Source organism: Rhinolophus hipposideros, assembly GCF_964194185.1.
Source record: "Rhinolophus hipposideros genome assembly, chromosome: 9".
Classification (NCBI taxonomy): domain Eukaryota; kingdom Metazoa; phylum Chordata; class Mammalia; order Chiroptera; family Rhinolophidae; genus Rhinolophus; species Rhinolophus hipposideros.
Genome location: NC_138055.1, coordinates 10096592 through 10119483, shown reverse-complemented (window position 1 = coordinate 10119483; position 22892 = coordinate 10096592). Strand labels below are relative to the sequence as shown.

At 49.0% G+C, this 22892-nt stretch overlaps 1 protein-coding gene and 1 long non-coding RNA gene across 5 annotated transcripts in view; one reads left to right on the top strand and one right to left on the bottom strand.

Moving 5' to 3' along the window:
* Positions 1–16219, top strand: part of LOC308501987 — a 24686-nt gene extending 8467 nt beyond the window's left edge. For all 3 annotated transcript variants that reach the window (XR_013993975.1, XR_013993976.1, XR_013993977.1), the window contains exons 2-6: positions 4871–5035; positions 12686–12881; positions 13456–13542; positions 13970–14111; positions 15363–16219. This is a non-coding gene — a long non-coding RNA (uncharacterized lncRNA). The remainder of the gene's footprint in view (positions 1–4870; positions 5036–12685; positions 12882–13455; positions 13543–13969; positions 14112–15362) is intronic.
* On the bottom strand, positions 5568–22892 carry FOXRED2 (FAD dependent oxidoreductase domain containing 2). 2 transcript variants are annotated; one of them, XM_081059071.1, is made up of 8 exons: positions 21688–22892; positions 19787–20038; positions 19367–19630; positions 18260–18426; positions 15480–15645; positions 13892–14133; positions 12699–12869; positions 5568–5783 (listed from the first exon to the last, which is right to left on the bottom strand). In XM_081059071.1, exons 1-8 carry the CDS (start codon positions 22230–22232, stop codon positions 5689–5691), a joined length of 1902 nt encoding a protein of 633 aa, XP_080915197.1. In that variant the 5' UTR covers positions 22233–22892; the 3' UTR covers positions 5568–5688. The 2 variants fall into 2 exon arrangements, with proteins under 2 accessions (XP_080915197.1, XP_080915196.1); XM_081059070.1 differs by lacking the exon at positions 5568–5783 and adding an exon at positions 6582–9543.

The following is a 22892-nucleotide window of genomic DNA, read 5'->3' as shown; positions in this document are numbered from 1 at the left end:
CTTTGCTTTCCCAGTACTTTTATTCTGTGTTCTTCAGGTCAAATAATTTTTACTTCTATATCTTTAAATGCGTTGACACCTTCTTCTGTCATCTCCAATATGCTGTTAAACCCATCTAGTGAGCTTTTCATTTCAGATATTGCCTTTTTTAGTTCTAGAATTTTCATTTATTTCTTTTTAAAGTTTCTATTTCTCTATTGAGATTATCTGTTTATTTACTCAGTATGAGCATATTTTCCTTTATGTCCTTGAGCATATATATAATCGCTGCTTTAAAATGTTTGCTATAAGCAGCATTTTGGTCAACTCCATGTCAGTTTTCATTAATTACTTCTTCTCTCGAGTATGAAACAGTCATATGCTCCTGTTTTTATTTTTTTTTAATTAAAAAATATATGTCTATGTAAAGATTTTGTAGGGTATCCGATGGACACGTGTCCCATTTGGGAGACCACCTCAGGGAAGATATAGATGCCTGATCACTGCACTGCACACCTGAAGCTGAACAATAATGAATGCCAACTATAATTATATATATGTATGTATATGTATGTATATACTTACAAGAAGCGGAGTACAGCATTAGGAATAGAGACAGTGGAAATGTAATGGCTGTGTGCGATGTCTGAGGGTTAGAGGATGGGGGTGGGAGGGTCCACACAGTGTGAGGGATATAAATGATAAACGTCTAAGTATTACTTTGTCTTGTGCACCTGAAACTAATAAAAAAATATATGTCTAATAATTTTGGATTGTTTCCTGGGCATTGTGATGGATACATTGTAGATACTCTGGATTCTGTATTTTCTTCCAAAGAGTGTTGATTTAGTATTTTTAGTGGACAGTTGACTTGGCTAAATTCCAGCTCCAAGCTCTGTCTCCTTTGTGGCGAGCAGCCACCGAACCACAGTTCATTTATTCAGCCTTAGCTGAGCTGCGTGTAGTCCACCCTATGCATGGATATTTCAAGGGTCAGTCAGAGGTTCGTGCAATGTGTATTCAGAATTTGGGGCTCCTCCGTGGCTCTCTTTTTGAGGATTTCTCCACCCTCACTTTCACCTCTGTGATATCCCTCAACTCTTTCCTTTGTTTCTTCAAGCCAGCAAGATTGTCGGTTTGCAGTGGGATTTTAGCTGCCCTGTGTGGTGCTAGCTGGGGTCTTTCCTCAGGTGAAAAGCTTTAAGAAATGGAAAACTCACCTAATGCCATTTCCTTCTTCAGTGGGTCAACTCTTCCTCTAGTTTCTGCCTACTTTGGTTGCTCTTCAGGTAATTTTTTAAATGTACATACCTTATCCAGAGTTGTTATCTGTGAGAGCCTTTGGTTTGTAGAGGACACCACCATTATCAGAAGTGGAAGCATAAGTGCTTAGAAATGCTTGCCATTACTGTGAATGGAGGTTTTCAATATTTACTGACTAGCCTCAGACCCCACCATATGGAGGATGCACTCGGGGGTGCTGTGAGCTGGTAACTCCCCAGCTCAGTGCCACAAGAAGCAGGTGTTGGGAACAGGCTGCGTGTCCCTTATTTTTATTTTTCTCCCATTCACTTACGTGCACACGATCTTGGTTGCCTCTGCTTTATGTTTCCGGAAACTCACAACTCTTAGAGCACAGAGTTGTTTCTTTCTTCAAACGCAGTGAACTGTTTTTATGTTGGAAAAATAGTTTTCTTTGTGTATAGCTTTCTTCAGGCTTCCCAATGGGATCCACATTGAAGCCACCCTCTCTGTTGGCACTTGGAATTCTGAGCCCAAGTCTAGGGGTGGTAAGGTAGGAAGGAGCATCTCCTTTGGGGAGTTAAAGGCCTACCTACTTGACATAAAACAGCTTCTTTCAAGGAACCTGTTACCTGTCTGTAAAGATGACTCAGAGTATCCTCAAAGGAATCAGTGATCAGCTTTTAAGGAGATCATTTTGCTTCTAGTCTAGAGTCCAGGGCTTAGTTTAATTGTTCTCACCCACCATGAAGGTTTATTGATGGCCTACTGTCTGTAGGGCAGAATTCGTTACAGATTTATAGGCCTGTTGAGGGCTGAATGTCTGCATCCTCCCCAAATTCATATACTGAAGCCCCAGTCCCCAATGTGATGGTTTTTGGAGGTGGGACCTTTGAGAGGTAATTACGTTTAGATGAGGTCATGAGGGTGAGGGCCCATCGTGGGACGGGGGACAAAGAAACAGGTGGAGACCAAATAGATATTGTAATAAATTGCAATATCAGAGATGGGAATAGAGGGGAGTAGACCAGGATATAACATTTATGTGATCCCACAGCACCCTCTACTTTCTTTATCCTGAGCACTTATTGATTGTCTAATGTCTGTTTTCTCTGTTGGACTGTAAACTCCATGAGGAAAGGATTCTTATTCTCATATTCTCCATTTTAGCCTCCAGATGCCCAGCACAGACAAGCTATTGTTCCTTTTAATCTATTATGAAGCTCCATCATCCAATGATGTAGGACCTAGCCCTGTGCCCGAACATAGTAGGGAGTTGGCAGATGTTTGTTGAATGAGAGGGAAAAAAAAATGAAGTGAGAGGTGGCCTCAGTTTTAGTGGTCTGTGAATGGAAGCCCCTTAACCCTGTCCCCAAGAATGTCCCTCCGTCAGGCTAGTATAAGTCAGGACACTTTTGTGGTAAGTGTCAGGAACAAACTCAAACCAGCTCATGAACAAGGTCCTATCAGATCATATGACTGGCATGTTCAAGGGTGCAGCTAGCTTAGGCGTGATGGGATCAGGGCCCAAATAGCATTGCTGAGATCTGTGGGGCTTTCCATTCCTTGTATTGTTTTCCTCAGCATGTTGGTTTCATTCTCCATGCAGTAGGCAAGACAGCTACTGCCAGTCACAAGAAGACAAGCTTTGGGTTTAGGATCTAAAAAGAGGAAAGTCATTGTTTTGTACATCTAAAACTAATAAAAAAAAAAAGTTAAAAAAAAAGTAAAAAACCAAAAAATAGAAAGAGGAAAGTCCCTCGCCCTCCCCAGGTCCATATATCAAGACTCTGATTGGCCCTGTTTGGGTCAGTGTCCAAATCTTACCCAGTCACTGATTGGTTGGCCTGCATATGTCTGTTGCTGGCATATGGGTGGCCTCCATAGAACTGGGTGGAAGTTGAGTGGGTCCTCCAAAGGTAGGCACGCCAATCATAAACATGCATGTAATAAGGGCTCTTTTATTCAAATCAATAATATTTCCAATTGCTACATAACTTCTTGATCAACTGATGTCTGGCAAAACTGAGAAGTCTTTGATCCTGGAGGAGGGTCCTTTGATCAGTGAAAGTTGGGCTGAGTTAGTTTAGTTTTGCATAGGTGTAAATCCCTTTCAAGTGCAGAGTGTTTCATCTCAGTGCGGTGACTGTTTGTCTTGCTGACTTGCACATGCATGTGATAGCAGGCTACTTGTAGTTTTCCTGAAGGAAAGACAGACAGACAGACATCGGCTCTGGAGTTTCTACCAGTTAATTTCAGGCAACCACATAATGAGTGCTAACTGAGCCTTCAGGCACTCTCTTCCTTTATTTAACTTGCTCATGCTTCTTTACCTTTTCTTTTAGTTGATCCCTCCGTGTAGGTACACCAAATAGTGCAATACCATAGCTATATTTTACTTAGAGTGCCTCGATGGGTATGTTCTGCAGTTATCTTTGTAATGCAGGTATTATGCCTGTTCTTACAAGTTAACCTTCATTCGCCACCTTTATATTCTGCCCCTGGTACTTATCCCTCTTACCTACTGCTGTGTAACAAACCACCCCAAATTTAGGCCAAAACTTAGTGGCCTACAACAATGATCATTTTGCTCATAAATATGGCATTTGGGTGGGCCTTGGCAGTGACAGCTGATTTCTGCTGTACGTGCGGTGGGTCTACTGGGGCTAGACAATTCATTTCCAAGACAGTGTACCCACATCACTACAAGTTGGTGCTGGCTGTCACATGGGCCTTTCCCCAGGGCTTCCTCACACCTGGTGGCTGGGTTCCCGGAGAGGTGGTGGAAGTTGCCAGTCTCCTAGAGTTTGCGCCCAAAACCTGGCATAGCATCACTCCCCCCATGTTCGTTTGGTCAAAAAAGTCCCAGACACCACCCTAATTCAAGGGGAGGGGACACAGACCTCACATTTTGAGAGGAGCTGTAATAAAGTTTTGTCCATCTTTAATATACCACAGTGCTTCACAGTAGAGGCTTTTGGGCACCTCTTCTTTTCTGGATAGACTGACTTATTTAAAACTTAAACATGGCTGGTGTTAAGGGGCTCAGCTTGTACATTTTTGTAGCTGCTTTATTTCTAAACTACAATGATAGATTGTAACACACTGTGAACATGCTGAGATATGCATTGTCATTTTTTTCCTGTTGATGGGACTTTTCTGCATCTAATTAAATTATAATGATTTGGAATGACTTGAGAGACTGGTCTGAGATGGTAACTCGCAAAGAGAATGAAGAAGCAGGTGACACACTTTTGAAAGATTCTGCAGTTCTCACTAAGCTTGAGGCTTTCTGTAGAAGAGCAGGCAAATCAGTCTTATTTATGCAGAACTGAGAACGGAGGGAGACATTCTGTTGGTCCTTTCTTTCCTGCTTAAATACATCTGTCGCACACTATTTTTTATTTCAGGCTTGATGGAATGGTCATGTGATGTACTTGGATTAAATACTTGGGCTAAAGCATCTCATATATTTGCCCACCAACTTCATTTTGTAGCAGATTTACATTCCGTCTGGGATGCCAGATTGAATTAAATGCTTTTTTAAAGCCTGCAGTCTGACAAAAACCATTCCCCAGGCAGCATTTTTACCATACTTAAAAAATAAGCATCTGCAGTGAGATGATGCAGCTTATGTTTTCTTTTCTAGGGAAGAATCCAGTTTGGCTTTTGGGGATGATGCTGTGATTGGTCAGAGAGCTGAGGACCCTGAAGTCTGATGAGGGCCGCTGCTTCAGACTGCTGAGCTTTCCTTCTCCCATCTGGAGTCATCCCACCCTGCCTGGATCACAGGACGTCTGGTTTGAAGCAGTGGGTTAGTACTCTTTTCCAGGGTACCTTTGTGTGATCAGCATTTCAACACTACTCTGCCCTCCCGTGGGAACCCCATGCTTTTGTAGGTTTCAGAATTATTTGGTCTCTTAATTTCTTGTCTCCCAATGTCCACATTGAAGGGAATTCAGGGATGGTGATAAGGAGATAGTTGCTTTAATGATTTAATATTTAGAGGATGGCTCGAAGGAGGTGGATTTTTGAAGCACCACACCATTCACTTGCTGTGTAATCCTTCTCAGCCTCAGGTTCCTCATCCGTAAAATGGGGATAGTAATATCTACCTCTCAGTGTTGTAGTGTGAATTAAATTAATGTAAGTAAGCTATTTAGTGCATGTTATTAGTTGTCTATTGCTATGTAACAGCAAGCTATTTGTTATCTATTTAGTGCATGTTATTATCTATTGCTGTGTAACAGCAAGCTATGTGTTATCTATTGCTGTGTAACAAATACCTCCCCCCCCCCGAATTTAGCAGCTTAAAACAACAAACATTATCTTGAAGTTTTTCTGGATGAGGAATCAGGTGGCTTCTTAGCTGAGTGGGTCTGGCTCAGGGTCTTTCATGAAGCTGTATTCAAAGTGGTGGCCAGAGCTGCAGTCATCCGAAGACTAGAGTGGGATCCACTTCCAGGCTCACTCACACGGCTGTTGGCAGATCTTAGTTCCTTGCCACGTGGGCCTCTCCATACTGGATATCCTTCTGACATGACAGTCTCCCCCATGAGGGACTCCAGAGGGAGGGAGGGAAGAAGGGGAAGAGCGAGGGAGAAAGAGAGAGAGAGAGAGAGAGAGAGAGAGAGAGAGAGAGAGAGAGAGAGAAGCACAATCTCTTGGTGGATGAATGCCACAGTCTTTTTATACCTTAATCTTAAAAATGATATCCTGTCATTCCTGCAGTATTCCTTGGCTAGAAGTGAATCACTAAGTCCAGCCCACACCCAGCAGGAGAGGACTAACTCCACCTCTTTGGGGGAGAAGTATCAAAGAACTTGTGGACGTACCTTTAACACCACCACAGCACAGTTCTGGGCATGTAGTAGCTACTCAATAAATCATTAGATGTTATGATTAGCTTAGCAGACAAATACTTCTTGGTGAGTCAATTTCCAGGCAGATTTTAGGTATACCCCAATTTTTTCAGGTGAAAGGAATTTGGGGCTCTGCAATGGATTAGAAATGACACCCAGGAAACCTCCACAAAATGAGGATTTTAATCTGTCTTCTTTTTTGTGGGAGACAAGTTTCCTCCAGAGATCTCTGCTGGTGTTCTGGGTCAGTCAGTCCAAAGAGCCGAGGAGAGAAGCACACCCCACTTAAAATTCACTTCTCTAGACTGAGCACATATCCTCCTCCGACACTTGGTATACGTAGTATCTTCCCGACTGGAGAGAAGCGGTGACACCGGGGACATCACCTGGACCACGGAGACAGAGCGTGTCCTCTGGGTGGGTCCCGAGCTCCACGCGCCCTCAGCAATTTTTTTTTTTTTTTTTGCCCTCAGCAATTTTAAACTCCAAAAGCAGAGATGATATTTAAAAAATAAATGTATTTATTTCTCTATAGAGTATAATCACAAAATTGGACAAAAGAGGAAAAGCAAAATAAAAAAGAAGCCTCGTAAACTCCTTTCCGTAGTTTCCCCGTATGAGGTTTTCTATTTTTATAAGTAAAAGTAGTTGCAACTACAATTTCATATCCTGCTTTTTTTCACTTAACTTTATTACACATGTATTTGTATTACACAATCTTTAACCACTTTTTGGAGTTTTTGAGAGCTGTACAATATTCCATGGGGTAAATGTACCCCACAGTTAAATCTTCTTCCATTTTCTTTTATTTCAATCAGTTCTTTACATATTTATTTTTATGGGTGTTAAATTCTGCCATAATTATTTTTGCCCATGCTGTTTTGCCAATAATTTTTTAAACACATTTTCATGTTTATTGATTGCATAATCAGGTGGATTGCCTTTGAATTTTTACCATTTTCTTTAAAATAGTCACATTAATTAGGTGCAGGCTAGATGGGTGTACCTGGAAATGTTACACCTTTTCCTCTGTGGAATTACTCTGTTGCTTCTATGCTTGGAAAGGCCTTTCATTTATTACAGTATCCCCTGCTTCTTCTCCAGTTTCTATAGGGCTTTTAAAAATTCATCTGAAATTAGTTTTGAAGTATAGTAGGAAATAGGGTCTAAACTGAGATTTATTTTCTTTTCCAACATATTTTTATTGCATGGTCCTGCACAATGTTTTCCACAATGTTTTCTATTCATTTCTCTTTAAAATCACCTCCTTACTTAGAATAGGGTCTATTTCTGGCCTCATCTTTCACCAGTCTGTCTATTTTGCGCTAGCAACTTTGTAATATTGAAAAAAAGAAGGGATGAATGAAGTCAGGCCTTGGCTAGAAGAGGAAGTTTGTCCAGCTGGAAGCAATGAGATCTGCTCGGAGGTAAGATCTGGACAGGACCCCCAGCAAATGCAGGATGGTCTTCAGAGGAAAAAAGGATTTCTCTGTTTGAAGCTAATTATTACAGGGACATTGCTCAGACATCTCTCATCAGCTGAGCAAGAATGGAACTGTCTTATTAAACACAAACAAGGCTGGCTGATATCACGATGGAATTAACAGTTTGGCAGATGATGGGAAAAGCAGCAGATGCCACATATTGAGGCATCAGTAAACTATTTGTTACAGCACCTCGAGTTTTTATTGGCACAAGGGGCTCAGCCACCCTTCCGTAATTGGGTAGGCGAGATGGGTAACAGGATTTGATATTACGGAGACAGTCCTAATTAAAAGGTTTTGGAAAAGGAAGGATGGGCTGCAGGACCTAATTTTGGTTTACCTATAATCTGTATGAGATAGGTGAACACAGGCCCTGGGACTAGGGAGAGACTCTTAGTTTAGAAGTCTCAGCTGCAGTGCAAACTCTGCCAAGTCCTGTCCTGGGGCAAACACCTCCTCCCCACAGGCTAAGGCGCCAGAGCTTCATTGTTCCAATTCTGCAAACGACTGGAGGGACAGGTAGGGGGCCAGGTGCGGACCTGCCAGGGGAATGTTCCCAGAAAAGGGCTGTGTTGCCAGAAAGCCCGAGTCCCTCGAATTCTGAGTGGCTACATGAAGGGCTAGTAAGAACCAGTGAGGAGGTAATCATCCATGATCCGGCCCTTGAAAACTCACCATGATTATTTTATGTACAAAAGCTTTCCCATGGCACACTCAGAAATAGGACGGTGGGAGAGTAGAGCAGGGAACAGATTCCTGGTGAGGAAGGGAGGACAACAAAGAGCTGGACAGCTAAGGGAACCGGAAACTGAATTCATCATCGTTATCATACAAATGCATTTATAAAATGTCTGCACAAGCTGAGCGGGGTTCTGGTGGGCTCTGTTCAAACAGCAGGGTGAATCACCTCAAAAAGTCCCCACTGAAGACAGCGTGGTGACAGTTTTACAAAATGTGACTGCTGTTCAGTATGCCAGAGGGCAGGATGAAAGAGAGAACAGAGATTGAAGATAAGTCAGGGAGTTCGGCCTTGGGGAGAAAGGATTCAAGCTCTGCTGCTCAGGGAGAAAGCTACTTGGATAAGATGGCTATCTCTGCCTGATGACAGCCCCTGGGCCTATGCGATCAAACCAGCCCCCCATTCCCTTTCTGAAAACAGAGATGGGGGCAGAGAGATGCAGTGTGGTGTGGTGGAATAGGCTTTAGAGCTAACCAGACAGGGGCTCCTGGGAGTCACCTAACCTCTCTGAGCTGGTGTCTTTTTCATCAGGGGTAATAATAGTCCTACCTGCCCTATACGGTTCAGGATATCAGAGCTTTTGTTTTAAAGAGCCTGCCATAAACTGTTAATGAAGGTGAGGATGGGCGGGATTTGGGCCCATCTGAAGAGTAGCCAGAAGGAAAAGGAACCACTGGTCATTTGATGGGGACCGAACTGAGGCCCGCGCTTGGTGACAGGTCGTTTGCAGACAGGCCTGGCTGTGGAAGGCGGCTCCCACCTGGCGAGGATGCCCCTCTCTGGACACTGCCTCCCGGGCACCTATGGACAGGAGGGGAGCCCACGGCATGGCGACCCTTCAGCCCTTATGTGCCCTGCGTGGCTTTGGTGTGGACACTGCAATGACCTGAGTGGTCTTTGGCAATCACACATGGGTGGGAGCCCGGGCTTGGAGAAGAGGAGGGCTGACGGGGGTCTGGGTGGGAGGAGCCTGGCCATCACAGCTCCTCCTTGTTGTTGTGGAGAGGCTGGACCAGAGGCCCTGGAGCCTGGGGGTGACCGACGGGCGCGTGGTAGCTGGGCCACTGGCTGCTGTCCTCCCTGTGCCTGTCCGCAGCAGCGTGGTCCTGCAGGGCCCCACTCTGCACTCTGTGCTGCCGGAGGCTCTCAGTTCCCACCAGCCCCTGCATTCTCAGGTACCCCTGCTGGCAAAAGGGTGGCAGCTTCTGGCGGGTTAGGGCAAACAGGAAACAGGACTCTACACAAGAGCAAAAGGAGATGAATGAGTCAGGCTGAGAGGTGTGGAGAGAAGTGCAGGAGGAGCAGCTGCCGCTGCCCTGGGGCCTCCCCAGTACCCTCCAGCCCTGAGCCTGGGAGCCAACTTTTCTGGGTATCTCATGTCTGACCTGAGTAGTCATGGAACTCATCCTCCCACCCCCAGACATTCCAAGTATAGTCGGCCTTGACTTTTGGGAAGATGGGAAAACAAGGCTCTGAAATGAAGGCAAACCACAGAAATGACTCAGCCCCCTGAGACCGGGCCAGCAGAATACTCTGCATGGAGCCAGCCCAGGGTGGGCGCTCAGCCTTCGGCGCGGGAAGCTGGCCCTGGCCGGGGAACCCGGTGGTCAGTCCCATTTCGAGCTCAGAGTTGCCTGCAAAGATTTATTCCCTCAGCAGTACTGGAGTTGCAGACGCTGTGTGTGAGCCCTGTTCTTGGCACTGTGGGGTTTATAAAGACAACACTGGTCCATCCGTCCGCATCTGTGATTTATCCTCATTCTGTGTCACAGCACAGGTGATACGTAAGTCAAATCTGACCAATCAGGAAATCGTGTGGACATTTATTATTTAGAAATAGGAAGAAACATCCAGAAGAGATAGAAGTAGTTCCTTCTGGAGAATGAGAATGGAAGTGGGAAAAAAGCCTTTTAGCCAAGTATTACATAACTGGGATTTAAAAAATAGGAAAGGTGAAACAGCTAAGGGCTCAGTTTTCTGAGGGCTTTAGAGACAGGATGGGAAGATGGAGTGAATGTCAGAAAACTGGCTTGAGTCTTTTATCTCAAAAAAAAAAAAGGGCATATCGCAAAGGATGTTGTGCCCTTACGTGGGTGAACAGGCTGTAAGGTGCTGCACGAATATTATTTCTTACTTTACTTCTGACTCATAGCACAGAGGGCCCCTGGCAGAACAGGCCATGACAATCCTCTCCAAGCAGGGAGGCAGCACATGTGGGGGAGGGTTATAGAGGGGCAGCAAGGTGGCCTTTTGGCCACCTTCAGATGGCATACATCACCCCTCTGCAGGGGTCGGGGGCAGAGAAGCCCAGCAGAATCTGGGGCCAGAAGTAGCAGCTGCACATCAGCTAACGGGACAGAGGGAAAGCCCACTGTCTGCCAGCTGGCCCTTTGCTGGTAGGATTCTTCCAAGTTCAAGGCAGTGACCCATAGTGGCTTGTCCTGTTAAGCAGTATTTAGGAGGCTAGAGGGCCTGTGACAATGCTTTGGGAGGGGCCATAACTCAGGGTGGGAATATGCTCCCTAACAGGCCATAGTATCTTGTGTACTCCCGAGACCTTGAGAAACAGGCAGGGATTTTGTAGCTGAGGTCTCTAAAGCTGTAACATGTAATTCCACATGCAAATGTATGGTCAAGGTTGATAGTTGGCAGAATGCTAGTATTCTGCTCTAAGAATTACCTCTGAGCATCTACAAATATTTAGACTATTATTTAAAACTATTGTTTTAAGCCTCCTCCCTTAACATACATATTTTTACTTTGAAGTGGACTGAGGATGTCAGCTGGGGATGAAACAAGGACACTTCCTCTCTGACCTGTAGGCCAGGGGACTGACTGTCTCTCTGACCTGATTGATATGAATAGTGCCTGATATACAATTGCTGTTCAACAGATGTTTGCTGAACAGGAGAATGGCTATCCTGGGCATTCAAGCATTTAAGAAAAACACAAAAATTTGACCTGTTTCAATGAGTTCTCCCTCTGGATCATTAGACTTCTCCTCCCAAGTGCCTGTCTGGGTTCGGCTGCCAGAGCTGTCTTCCAGTTCACCAATTCTCTCTTCATCTCTGTCTAATGTGCTACTTCATGTTGAGTTTCTGATTACAAATTTATTTTTTCATTTCCAAGTTTTATGTGGCTCTTTCTCAAAACTGCCCAGTTGTATTTTCAATAATCTCTTTTTTCTTTACATACCTTACACAGACTTTATATCCTCTAGCTGACCATTCTGATTCCTGCAGTCTCTTTGGTTTGATCCTACAGTTGCTGTTTCTGCTGACACTCCCTCATGGTGGTTTGTGTCCTTACGTTAAGTGAGTTTTGCTTGGGAGTTCATGTTCCTTTATCTGTGGGAATTTTTTTAAAGTGTGTTTCATCACAGAAGACTTGCATTTACTTCTGTGATTTCTACACCACAACGATAGTGTGAAGTTTGGCCCCAAAGTCACATGTGTGAGACCTAGTGGTTGGAAATTCTCAGGGGAGATTCCCCCCACTCTACCCAGAGCCAAAAAGCCTGCGTCTCCAGCACCTCCCTCTTGGGAGTGTTTTTTGCCTCCTTGTTTATTCACTGAGATCCAAGCTTATTTGAAGGTCTCTAAACAGACCTGTCATCCTGCTCCAGCCTCACCTTTCCCATCTGCAAGTGCTGCTCAGTTACTCAGGCTCTAGGCTACTGCTGTCCAGCAGATAACTCATGTCCAGCTTGGGTTTATGCTTTTCTTAGTATCTGGCCTCTGGGAACGTCCCTTATTTTTCCGCTAGTTCTTTAAAAAAGACATTTGGGGCTGGCCGGGTGGCTCAGGCAGTTGGAGCACTGTGTTCCTAACGCCGAGGTCACCGGTTCAATTCCCACGTGGGCCAGTGAGCTGTGCCCTCTACAGCCAAGATTGTTAACAACAGCTCTCCCCGGAGCTGGGCTGCCGTGAGCAGCTGGAGGTCGGTGAGTGGCCATGGGCTGTTATGCGCTGCTGCGGGCTACCATGTGCTGCCATGAGCGGCCAGCGGCCAGCGAGAGTGGCCGTGCGCGGCCGATGGACGGCTGGCAACCGACTGCCTCAGCCGGGGGGGAGCACAAGGCTCATAACACCAGCATAGGCCAGGGAGCTGTGACATACACAACTAGACTGAGAAACAACGGCTTGAACCGGAGTGTGGGGGGAAGTGGAAAAAGGGGGGAAAAATAAATAAAAAAGACATTTGATTCATATTTTCAGGTGTGCTGTACCAGGAGGGGTTTCTGTGAACAGCTCGTCCACCATGTTGTGGGGAACAGAGGTCTTGGGTTTGGGTTTCTAGATGTACGTCCTGCAACTGTACAGGGCATGGATCTGTCTGGTCTCTTTTCAACTTCTAGCTCGGTCCCTTTGTCTCTCTAGGAACTTAAGTTACCTGCATAGAAGCTTCGCAAATCGGTGTCCAAACAATTCTCCAGGAAGCGCCTCAGAGGTAGAATGTGGCCCACTGGGGCGGTCCAGTCTGTCAAGAAGTCTTCCAGGATGTGGTGGATGGCCATGGGCCGAGGCAGCGGCCAGTCGGCAGGGCGGAACCTCACATCCTGCTCTGTGGGACGAGGTGGGGGCGGCGTCAGAGCCCAGCGCGGGGCTTCCCATCCCCGAGCCGTCGACGGCGTAGTTCCCACGCGTCCCCAGTGCCTCCCTCCCTCACTCATATTTGGCTTTCCTGATACGCCTTTGTGCTGCTCGTGGTCGGCTTGTTCAACAGCCATCTCCAAATGTTTGGCAGCTTAGCCTGAAGAAGCGGGACAAGACCAGACAGGCTCCTTGTGGTATCAGAGGGCAGAACTAAGAGTAATCACTTGCAGTTGGTGTTTGTCTAGGACCCACATGGACTGCGGTCTGTTGTGGCTGCTTCAAAACTGGTCTTTCTGCGGAGACTCAGGCCCTGCATGCAAAGTGGCCTTCGAACTCATCTAGTCCACGTACCCCCTGATGTGGACTCCCTTCTGTGGTGTCCCTGTCAGATGGCCTCAAGCCATGACCCAGCCATTCCTGTATTGGGAGATTCAAGTCTAGGACACAACCCACCCCATTGTGGGACAGCTTTGACTATTAGTTGCTCCGTACATTGACAAAAACCTGCATTCCCAGCACTTCTACCTATTGATACCACCTCTGCCTTTTTTCAGATCCTCTTCCAAGTGACAGCCCTCCAAGTTCTGAAGCAGGAGTCGTGTTCCCCGGGGGTTCATCTCTCAGTACCTACTCTGTGCCAGGTACCATGCTGGCATTCTACATATGCTATCTCTTTTACCCTTACACCGTTCTACAAAGAAGGTACTATTTTATCCCCATTTTACAGATGAGGAAACTGAGGCTCAGAGAGGTAAGAAATGGTCCAAGGTTACACAGCAAGGAAAGGACAGACTTGGGCATACTGCCCAACTTTTTTGTATTCTGCCGCTATACTCCAGCGCTAACCAGTTCCAGTTCTTTCCCACAGAGTCCCCAGTAGTCTTCCTCTGTCAGCTGGGAGTGTTGTGTGACAACTTGACACACAGTGAAGTCTGAGGAGTGCCCACCTCCAGAAAGCCCATGCTTAGGGGAAAGCAGCGGCCCGCTTACCGGTGGGGAGGTGCCTGTAGTAGTAGATGACAGGGTGGAGGAAGTTAGACTGCCAGGCGTCTTCCGTGTGCCCCACAGACCGGTCATAGAAGAAGACGTCCTTGTCGGGTCCAGAGAAATTTCTACCATACTCCATGTTGATGACAAAGAGCCCGTGCCTGGCCTGCCTTCCCGTGATGCTCTCCAGCTGGGCCAGCACCTGCGTGGGGAACTCCTCCAGGTACTCAAATGCTGTGGCGTTCCTGAGGGTGACACAAAGTGGGAGGGCAGGACCCTCAGTGCTGTGGCAGAGGCGAGAGGACAGTGGCCAGGGACGTGTGTGTACGTGCGTCTCTCTCCTTCTGAGAAGCAATAATCAACCAGCTGCAGACGCTGATGAGCCCTGCACACCTTACTTTAACACTGCTTATAGCTGAGCCCTGACACCTACACGTGGGATGGATTCCTGAAATGGCTGCTGGGGGAAAGGGGAATCCAGGCTGAGCGGGGGGAATGGGAAAGCCCTGGGACAGGGCGAAGGCCTTGGTGTGTTCAAGGGACAGGAGGAAGGCCAGGGTGCTGGAGTGCAGTCGAAGGGGAGAGGGCAGGAGAGCCCGGGAGGTCCGTGGGCGGGGGAAGGCAAGGAGGGCTTGTGTGTGTCATGACGGGAACTTCTGGTTTCATCTGGACTGAAGGGAAGCCACTGGCCCCTGGAGAGTATTGAGCAGAGATGACTTCGTGTGACTTGTGTTTTACAAGGAGCACCCTCCACTGTGTTAAGAGCAGAGCACTGCTATCCCAGTGCAGCTGAGAGATGCTGGGGGTCCTGACCAAGGTGCAGTGTGGAGCTGGTGAGAGGCGGTTAGGTTCCAGACATCATTTGAAGGTAGAGCGGACAGGATTTACAGCTAGTTTGAATGTGTTGAATGGGTGTGAAAGAGAGGAATTAAGAATGATGGGAGGTTTGTGCGCTGAGTGCTGCTGAACTTGGCATTCTGCTGCAGCCCCCGAACTCGGCGTGCTGCTGCACCCCTGGTTGGACCAGGCTCTTCCCTCTGAGGGTGCTTCCTCCGCTCCTCTCCTGCCACCTGCCCTTTGAGACCCTCCCTCTCCAGCCCTTCCGCACTGTATCCTGCTCAGGAAGTGTCCCCGTATCACTTGACTGACAAGGAGCCACCTTGGTGCTGGCCCCAGGGAACTCTTAAATCACTGCGGTGGTGCTCTCATGTGGCAGTGTACTGCTCATCTTGGTGCCCAGTGCTTTCTACGAGTTACCTTTACTGCTTCCTATAGTCCTGCGAGGTAGGTGTCATCCCCATTTTGCAGATGAGAGACAACAGGATCAGAGTCTAACTTGCCCAAGGTCACACAGGTAGAAAGAGGCACAGCCAGGATTCACACCCAGATCTGTCTGTCCACAGAGCTTGTGCTGATTTCACTGACCTCCCCTGCAGAATAAATCCACCCCTTAACCCACCCCGTCCCTCCTCAGGCTTCATCTTAGGAAGGAACCACTGGGCTAGTCCACACCTGGAATAGGAAGAGAAGAGCTGTGACGGTATACATGATGCGGCAGGCGGAGGGAGTGTGGTGGGGGTGGGCTACTCACTCCTTCACCAGGACGACATCGGCCAGCACGCTGAACATCTGGTAGAGCCCAGAAGCCTCGTTCACGCGCCGGAGGATGGAGCTGGTCAGCTGTGTTATGGGGTGCTCGGTGGAGGGCCAGGCGACGCCGTGGTGGCGGTGCTCCAGCAGCCGGTGAACAGCACGCACTGAAATGGCCCGAGGGAGGAACGGCATGCCGCACTTAAGAGTTTATCTTTACCGTCAGGAAGGACATAAGGTCCCATCACTTCTACAAACGCAAGACACTGTGCATGGCACCAAGAAGTCTTTAGAGCCGGGTCAGCACATGTTCTGCAAAGGGCCCGATGGGAAGCATTTTCGGCTTTGCAGTCTGTTGCACTGCTCAATTCTGCCTCTGGTGCGAAGGCAGCCATAGGGATCGCTACATGAAGGGGTGTGGCTGGATTTGGTCCCCAGGCCACCATTTGCCCAGTCCTGCCTTAGGCCACCTGCATATGGAAGTCCCACAGCTATCACTCCACATGTGGTACGTCCAAACCAGAACTGGAACCAGAACCTGCCTCTGAGACCTCTCCCCACCTCAGTCCCTATTTCTGTCCGAGACTCGCAAACGGAAAGCCTTTGATTGCTTCCTTTCCTTCACAGCCTGAATCCAATCTGTCACTAAGTTCTATTTTGAGATGCTTTGTGTATATGTATATGTAAGGATAGAAAAGCAACTGCTGTCTAATAAAACAACAGGGAGACGTTTTCTATATACCTGGGGCTGCTGTATGCAGTTGTGAAATTGGGGCACTGTACACAGGTGCCACCTGTTCCAAAATGAATCAACACAACACCCAAGTCCAATAACAGGCCAAGGCCACAGACAACCCATGACAGGGGACTCAGTGGGCCGACAGTCACAGGAAGACTGCAGCCTCATGAGACATCTGGCTCTCTGGAGGAAACAATGGTTAAACTGAGTTTTGCAAAAGACTGAGGAATTACACAGCTAGAGAAACTTGGGGACAGTGCCCTGACAGAAGGAGCACATATGTGAAGAAATAATATCTTGAGAAGAATCTGGCACATGTTGAAAAGCAGGTGAGGGAATCAGGCTGGAAAGCTGAGCTGGTGTCAGCCTGCGCAAAGCTCTGAATGCCATGCCAGGAGCTGGCAATCCCCCTTTGGAGATAGGGAGCCACTCAAGATTTGTAAGCACAGGAAGGAAGGATAAGATTTTTTTTTTTTTTTTTTTAAGAAATGTTGTTTTGACAGGTACTATGCTGGCTGGATGGGAAGCCAGAAAGACCAGTGGCAGGAACAGCAGTCAGAAGAGACGAAGAGGCCCCGAGTCAGGAAAGCGGGGCAGGGATGGAGTGCAGGGAGATACAGGAGGGGGATGGGCAGGGCTTCCAGGGTGTCCGACCTTCCCCGGTTACAGTCTGTGCCGCCAATCTCGGAGCTGCTGTTGTTTTACTCTGCCTTACTGTTTCCTACTCGTCTCTCTTGGGCCCTGTTTCTCCGCTGCACGGAGCCATGTCCAGGCAGGGTGTGCTGTGTACAGTCACGCCACCCTTCTTCTGAGTCGGGTCCTGAGCTAGTAGTAGTGGGCACAGCAATCGGTGGCCTGTACACTCAGGACTGGTTTCCACTTGCCTGAAGCTTAGTGGTTAGCTGTGTTAGTCAGGCAAGTGCCACCCACTGGCTGGGTGACTTTGGGAAAATTACTGAACTTCTCTGTGTCCCAATTTCCTTATGTGCAAAATGGAATTGAAATAACGGGATCTGTCTTGTGGGGTTGTTGTAAGGATTAAGTATGTCAGCTGGGGAAAGAGCAGGGGACAGAAGGAAGCAAGAGAGATGGGGCAGTGACTACTAGGAGAGTGGGTTCAGGGAGGGTGACATGCATGGGAACGATGATGAGGGTTTCTTATTGGGGAGACACGCTGAAGAGACAGTCTTCTCATTCTGTGTGCATATGTGTATTCAATTCGCAGATATTCTGCTTTATAGACCGCTAACACTCTCTCCCTGGTTTCCTTCTCTGACAACACGCATGGGGTATAAAATATATCATCTGGAAACAACAGCAAAACATGATTATCTGTCTCAGCTAAACTGGAAGGATAGTGAAATGCAAAAACCAGCAGGAAGGCAGTGCAAGGTATCAAATTAAATACAGAAATGTCAGGATGCAGGACCCTCATGGTGTTTTTGGCAAAATTAACTGGCCCGTGTAACACCCGCCGTGCAATAAAGCACCCACCCAACAGCCTCCCCGGAGTGAAGAACGTTTGTACCTACACTTCTGAAAAAAAGCTAAGATCAGCCAAGTACAATTTTTATTGAAATCTGTTGGTGCCCAAAAGTCTGTGCGTGTGCGGCTTCACAGCTGCATGGTTCTCAGGTGTGGCTTTATTTAGTCCTGACAACAGCCCCCTGAGGGTGGGGAGTTGCCCTCGTTCAAATCTCTGATGACAGGGTGTCCCATGGGCTTAGAGAGGTTACGAAGCCTCACCTCTGAGGCCACCCTGCTGGGCAGGAACCTAGGTTTGCCTTCAAGCTCCATGTTCTCGCTAATACATGGTACCTCACCCATACAGGGTGTAGGCATGTAACCTGCCATCCCAGATGTACATGCTGTTATACTTTACCTGGTGCTTTTCTAGACGTATCCTCAGACCATGAAAACCTGTTGCCATCTGGCCCAGGCAGAGAATTTATGACAATCGACTTCTGATGAGCAGTCTCTTTAAGGCTGCTGGAAATCAGGAGTGTGTTTCCAGCCCCGGGGATGGTTCTGTCTGGGCTCACCTGTGTATCGGAATCCATGGATGAAGCCCCCAGCAGACTTCCGGTAATCCACAGAGTGGCTGGCGGTACCCAGGACAAAGAGACCCCGGTTTCCTTTGGACTCGTAGCTACCTCTGACCAGTGGGTACTTCTTGCTGAACTCACCCACTGAAGACAGTTTGAGGGACCTGTGAGTAGAAAGGTTATTACTAAAAATCTGCTGTGTATGAAACACTAATTATAGGCCTGGCAGTGAGTTAAGTGCTTTATATTCCTTACTGTATTTAAACCACATCATGACTGCAGGAGGTGGGTATAATCGTCTCCATTTAACAGATGGAGTAACTGAGGCTTGGAGGAAAGATGTGGCGGGTCAGGGCCAGGATGCAAGCCTGACTCGAGGCTGGGCTCTGGGTTGAGACTGGGCGCTGTGTGACCGGATGGGACAGGAGGGTCTGGCGCAGGCTGTCTAGGTTCTCCTTGTCTGCCTGTGCCTTCGCCAGAAGGAAAGTGAGACACTGGATGGATTCTTTGATACTAAGCCTTGCCAGGGTACTAAGGCAGCAATGTCTAAAGATGAGGCTCCGCAAAGCAGTTCTTCAAAATACAGTTTTAGCATTAAGTAATTTTAGCAGCTACCATTTTACCGAGCAGATGCTGTATGCCAAGTATTTCCCTATATTCATCCTCACTAGAGCCCTAGAGAAAGAAACTGCGGTCCGCCCATTTGAGCGATGGAGACACCCATTTGAGCGAGGTTAAGTAACTTTCCCAGAGCTCACAGGTTTGGTAAGAAGGGACCTCCGATCGACCCCACCACCTGTGCTCTGAGCCACCACACCCCCGGTCAGCAGATTCACCTCGTGCAGAAGCTGAGTTGCTTTCCCATCTCTCGGGTGGAGGGTTACAACACAGACGACGATGCGCGGCTGGGGCTCCAGGAGCGAGGGCCCGAGGGAGCGCCCTGGACAGAGAGCTCATGCCTGGGCGGGAAACCAGGCAGCACCCACACCCGTGCTGAGGGTGGGGTCCTAAGAGCCCTGGAGCTGCTGGGCAGGGCGCTGCTCCCCCAGGAAGGTGGCAGAGGGGTTTGCTAGGAGATCGCAGCTCCCTTCTGTTTGCACTCACTTGTTGAAAATGGAGAAGTCGAAGTTCCAGCCCAGGCAGCGGATGACCCGGTCGTAGGCCACACGCATGGCAAAGTTGTCACTGTCATCCTGGGGGAGGGTGATGGCGTCGGCACGCTGGTTGCCTTCTTCCCAGTAGAACTTTAGGGTGATGTGGAACTTGCCCTCGCGGTCCTTCACGATAGCCAGATCTGTCAGGTCGGATTCCAGCAACCCGTCCAGGGACTTCAGCTGGTAGGTGTCCAGCAGGCCATTGTTGATGGCCCTGGGGCCCAAGGGACATGCCAGGAGAGAGAAAGTCTGGCTAGGGTACAGGAGATACCCTAGGGGTGGAGGAAGGGGTGGGCAGACCAGATGGGGTCCCGAACGGCTTTAGGGTGGCCTGAGGACAGAATACACGAGCAGCAGCTGCGTGGCATACCTGAGGTCTCCTACGTAGTGGGTGGCCCAGGAGAGCCGGACCCGGGAGCGGCTCAGCATGTGGATAAAGTTGGTGACACCTAAGATGTTCTCTGCCGTCTCAAAGGCCGAGTTCCCACGGCCCAGGATCAGCACATTCTGCCCCACAAAGTCCTTGGGGTCTATGGACACGGACTCATAACCCTCCACATATTCGGAGCCAGGGAAGTCGACCAGGTTGGGGACTGACAAACCAGTGGCAACAAGAAGGACGCTGCAGGTGGAGGACAGAGGGAAGATGGCTTAGTCTTGTAGCTGTAAGACATTAAGTTAAAATCACTCTTTGGACCTGTCACCTGGCTCGCCAGCCTCACCCAGGCTGCTGCCTCCTGAGAGAAAACAGGACATTCATTCATTCTGTTTATGGACCTATCCCATTGTACCCTGCCCTTCACTGAGCTCACTCCAGCGGACAGTTTCCCTTACCCCTCGCTGGGATTATTATACCAGATACTAGATACTCTGATACTCTGACTCTGACAGGAGAAGGTGGCACCATTGAGAAGTCGAGCAATTCACCCCATTTGGAACAAAGCAGTCAGAACAAGTATCACCGTCAGTGATGAAAATGAGACTTGCTGTTCCACTTTCCCCTTTCTGACTTGCCTGACAGATGGAGACATCTACTGAGCAGTAATTCCCTACTCCGTCCTGTACTACGCGCCTTATGCGTCATCTTACTGCTCTGATTGGTGTTATTTGGTGCGTTTTACAGGTGAGGAGGCAGGCCTTGCGGGGCCCATGGCTTCCAAAGCTCCTAAAACAGAGCCAGAATCTGGCCACAGATCAGCGGGATTCTAAAGCCCTGCTCTTTATCCTGGTGGGGGGACTGCAGTCCCGCAGTGGGCACCGGGAGCTGGATCCTGCCAGCATGCAGAAGAACGCTTTGATCGCAGGGTGATTTTAGAAATCGATGGCCTGTACACGGCACATATGCAGCCCCCATTGCTCCGTGTTTTCTGACTCCTCTACGCTGTAGCACAGCTGTCAAAAGGCAAGGGTCCACATTGGCCCAAACCTTATTTCCCTGGGCTGTAACAAGCAAGGAGTAAAGCCAGGCCTCTGGCAAATGACATGACAAAATGAACCCTGATTGAGCACTTGTTGGGAACCAGGTGGAGGCTAATGGCCAGGAAGTGAGAGGCAGTCAGGTGCAGCGGAAAGAACACGGGCTTTGAGATCAGGAAGATAGGAGCTCAAATTGCAGCCACGCCACTTAAGTGCTGTGTGACATAGCACCAGTTACTCAACTTCTCTGAGCCGCAGTTCTTCATCTGGAACATAGGGATCAGGGAACCTCCCCCACAGGGTCCTGATGAGGATGAAACAAGTGCAATATAGTGTTTGACTGAATTTGAGATGTCCACATGATGTTAAGCTTTCTCGCAACCAAAACTGAATGCTGGTAGGACTAGCTGTAGAGTCTCCTAGTCTCGTTCAGTTCTAAATCCCACTGAGCTCGTCTAATATGCGACCCAGCATTTCCCAGGATGTGTTTTAGGGAACACTAGTTCCAGGAGGTGTTTTACAAAAGGGTTTTGTGGGTACCGAAGCTTAGGCAATACTGAACACCCAATGTTGGGAGTGTCACAGTGAATATGAAGATATTAAAGACCGAAAAATCCTGGAAGAAAGAACTGGTTAGTATTTTCCAAACATAGTTGATCACAATTTTTTTTTTAGGGCACTGTGGGAAATGATGGCTGAGCTGAACCTCCTGGCACGAATTTCAGTGGGAACAGGAGGTGGCAGATTTTTCCCATTCCTCCCACATCCACCGGCCAACAAAGGGGTGTCAGTTCTTCCAGGAAAGCCCCGAGCCCAACAACTTCAGAGGCTGAGTTCTGGGACCCGGTTCCTTACCTGCACTGGTATGCCTGGCCCTTTTGGTCAGTCAGGATGAAGTAATGGCCATTCCAGGCCTGCCGATCCTTGTTCAGCGTGACGTGGGCAATGGTTGTGTTGTACAGCACGTGGAGCCCCAGCCTGGCTGCGAAGTCCCCTAGGTAGCGGACCATGTCGCTGGCATCGGGGAAGTAGGCAGGGGAGTAGTGTCTGAAGAGCAGCCGGGGGTCGTGACTGAGCAAAGAGTTCCAGTCGTGGCGGAGGTTGAACTCGGAGTTGGCCCTGCCGGTGTACCGCTTGTTGATGCTTATGAGCTTGCGGTGCCGGGGGTAGCGTGTGAAGAAGCTGCCTGGCCCCGGGGCGCGTTCGAATACTGTGTAGTCCCTCCCTGCCCTCTGCAGGAAGTAGGCCATTTGCAGGCCTGCGGGCCCGGCACCCAGGACGCAGTAGTCCCGGTGTGGGGGTGTCGAGGCCTGAACGGGGTGCAGGGTGAGAGCCAGGTACAGGGCAACGGTTAGGAGCAGCCTCGGGGAGCCCCACAGCCGAGCCACGGAGAGGCCCATCCTGCGGCAGACCAGCTGAGTGAGGCCTGGGACCACGAATGGCCTGAGGCCAGGGGGAACGAGGCAGAGGCCTGCCGGAGCGCGGGCTGAGATGTGGGGTGGAGCCAGGACCAGTATCCAAACACCTCTGAGCTCATTTGCTATGACTCCATTGCTTCAAGATAGATCTGGAGCTCCCTCGGGGAACCCCCAACCCCCATCTCCTTCAGGGCTTCGGTTCCCAGGGGCAGCAGCCCTCTTAATGCCATGGTAGTAAGAGGGTGGGTGTTACCCCATTTCCTCCCAAATTTGAAAGAAGTCCAACAACCCTTCTGGACCCTCCCCAGGCTAGACCTCGAGGGGCAGGTCTCTTTGCCCCGCCCAGTCCCAGCCCTCGAACCTGAAGGAGGTGTGGTCTGAACGGACTCCGCCCCCAGCCAGGTGCCTAAGTCTCTTCCGTCACGCGACAGAGATGCCGAACACACCTGCTGCCACGCGGGCGCGAGGCCGCCCTCCCGCTGGCGCGCACAGCGCGTGCGTGGTGCCCACGCCCGCGGCTTCGGCCTCCCCGCCCACCCCTCCACCCAGAGCGCGCACCTCGCAGCGGCTCCAAAGGCAGCACGCAGAGAATCGGGCCGGACGGGCCCAGCTGGCTCGCGCCCGGTCGGCCGCCCCGCCCCT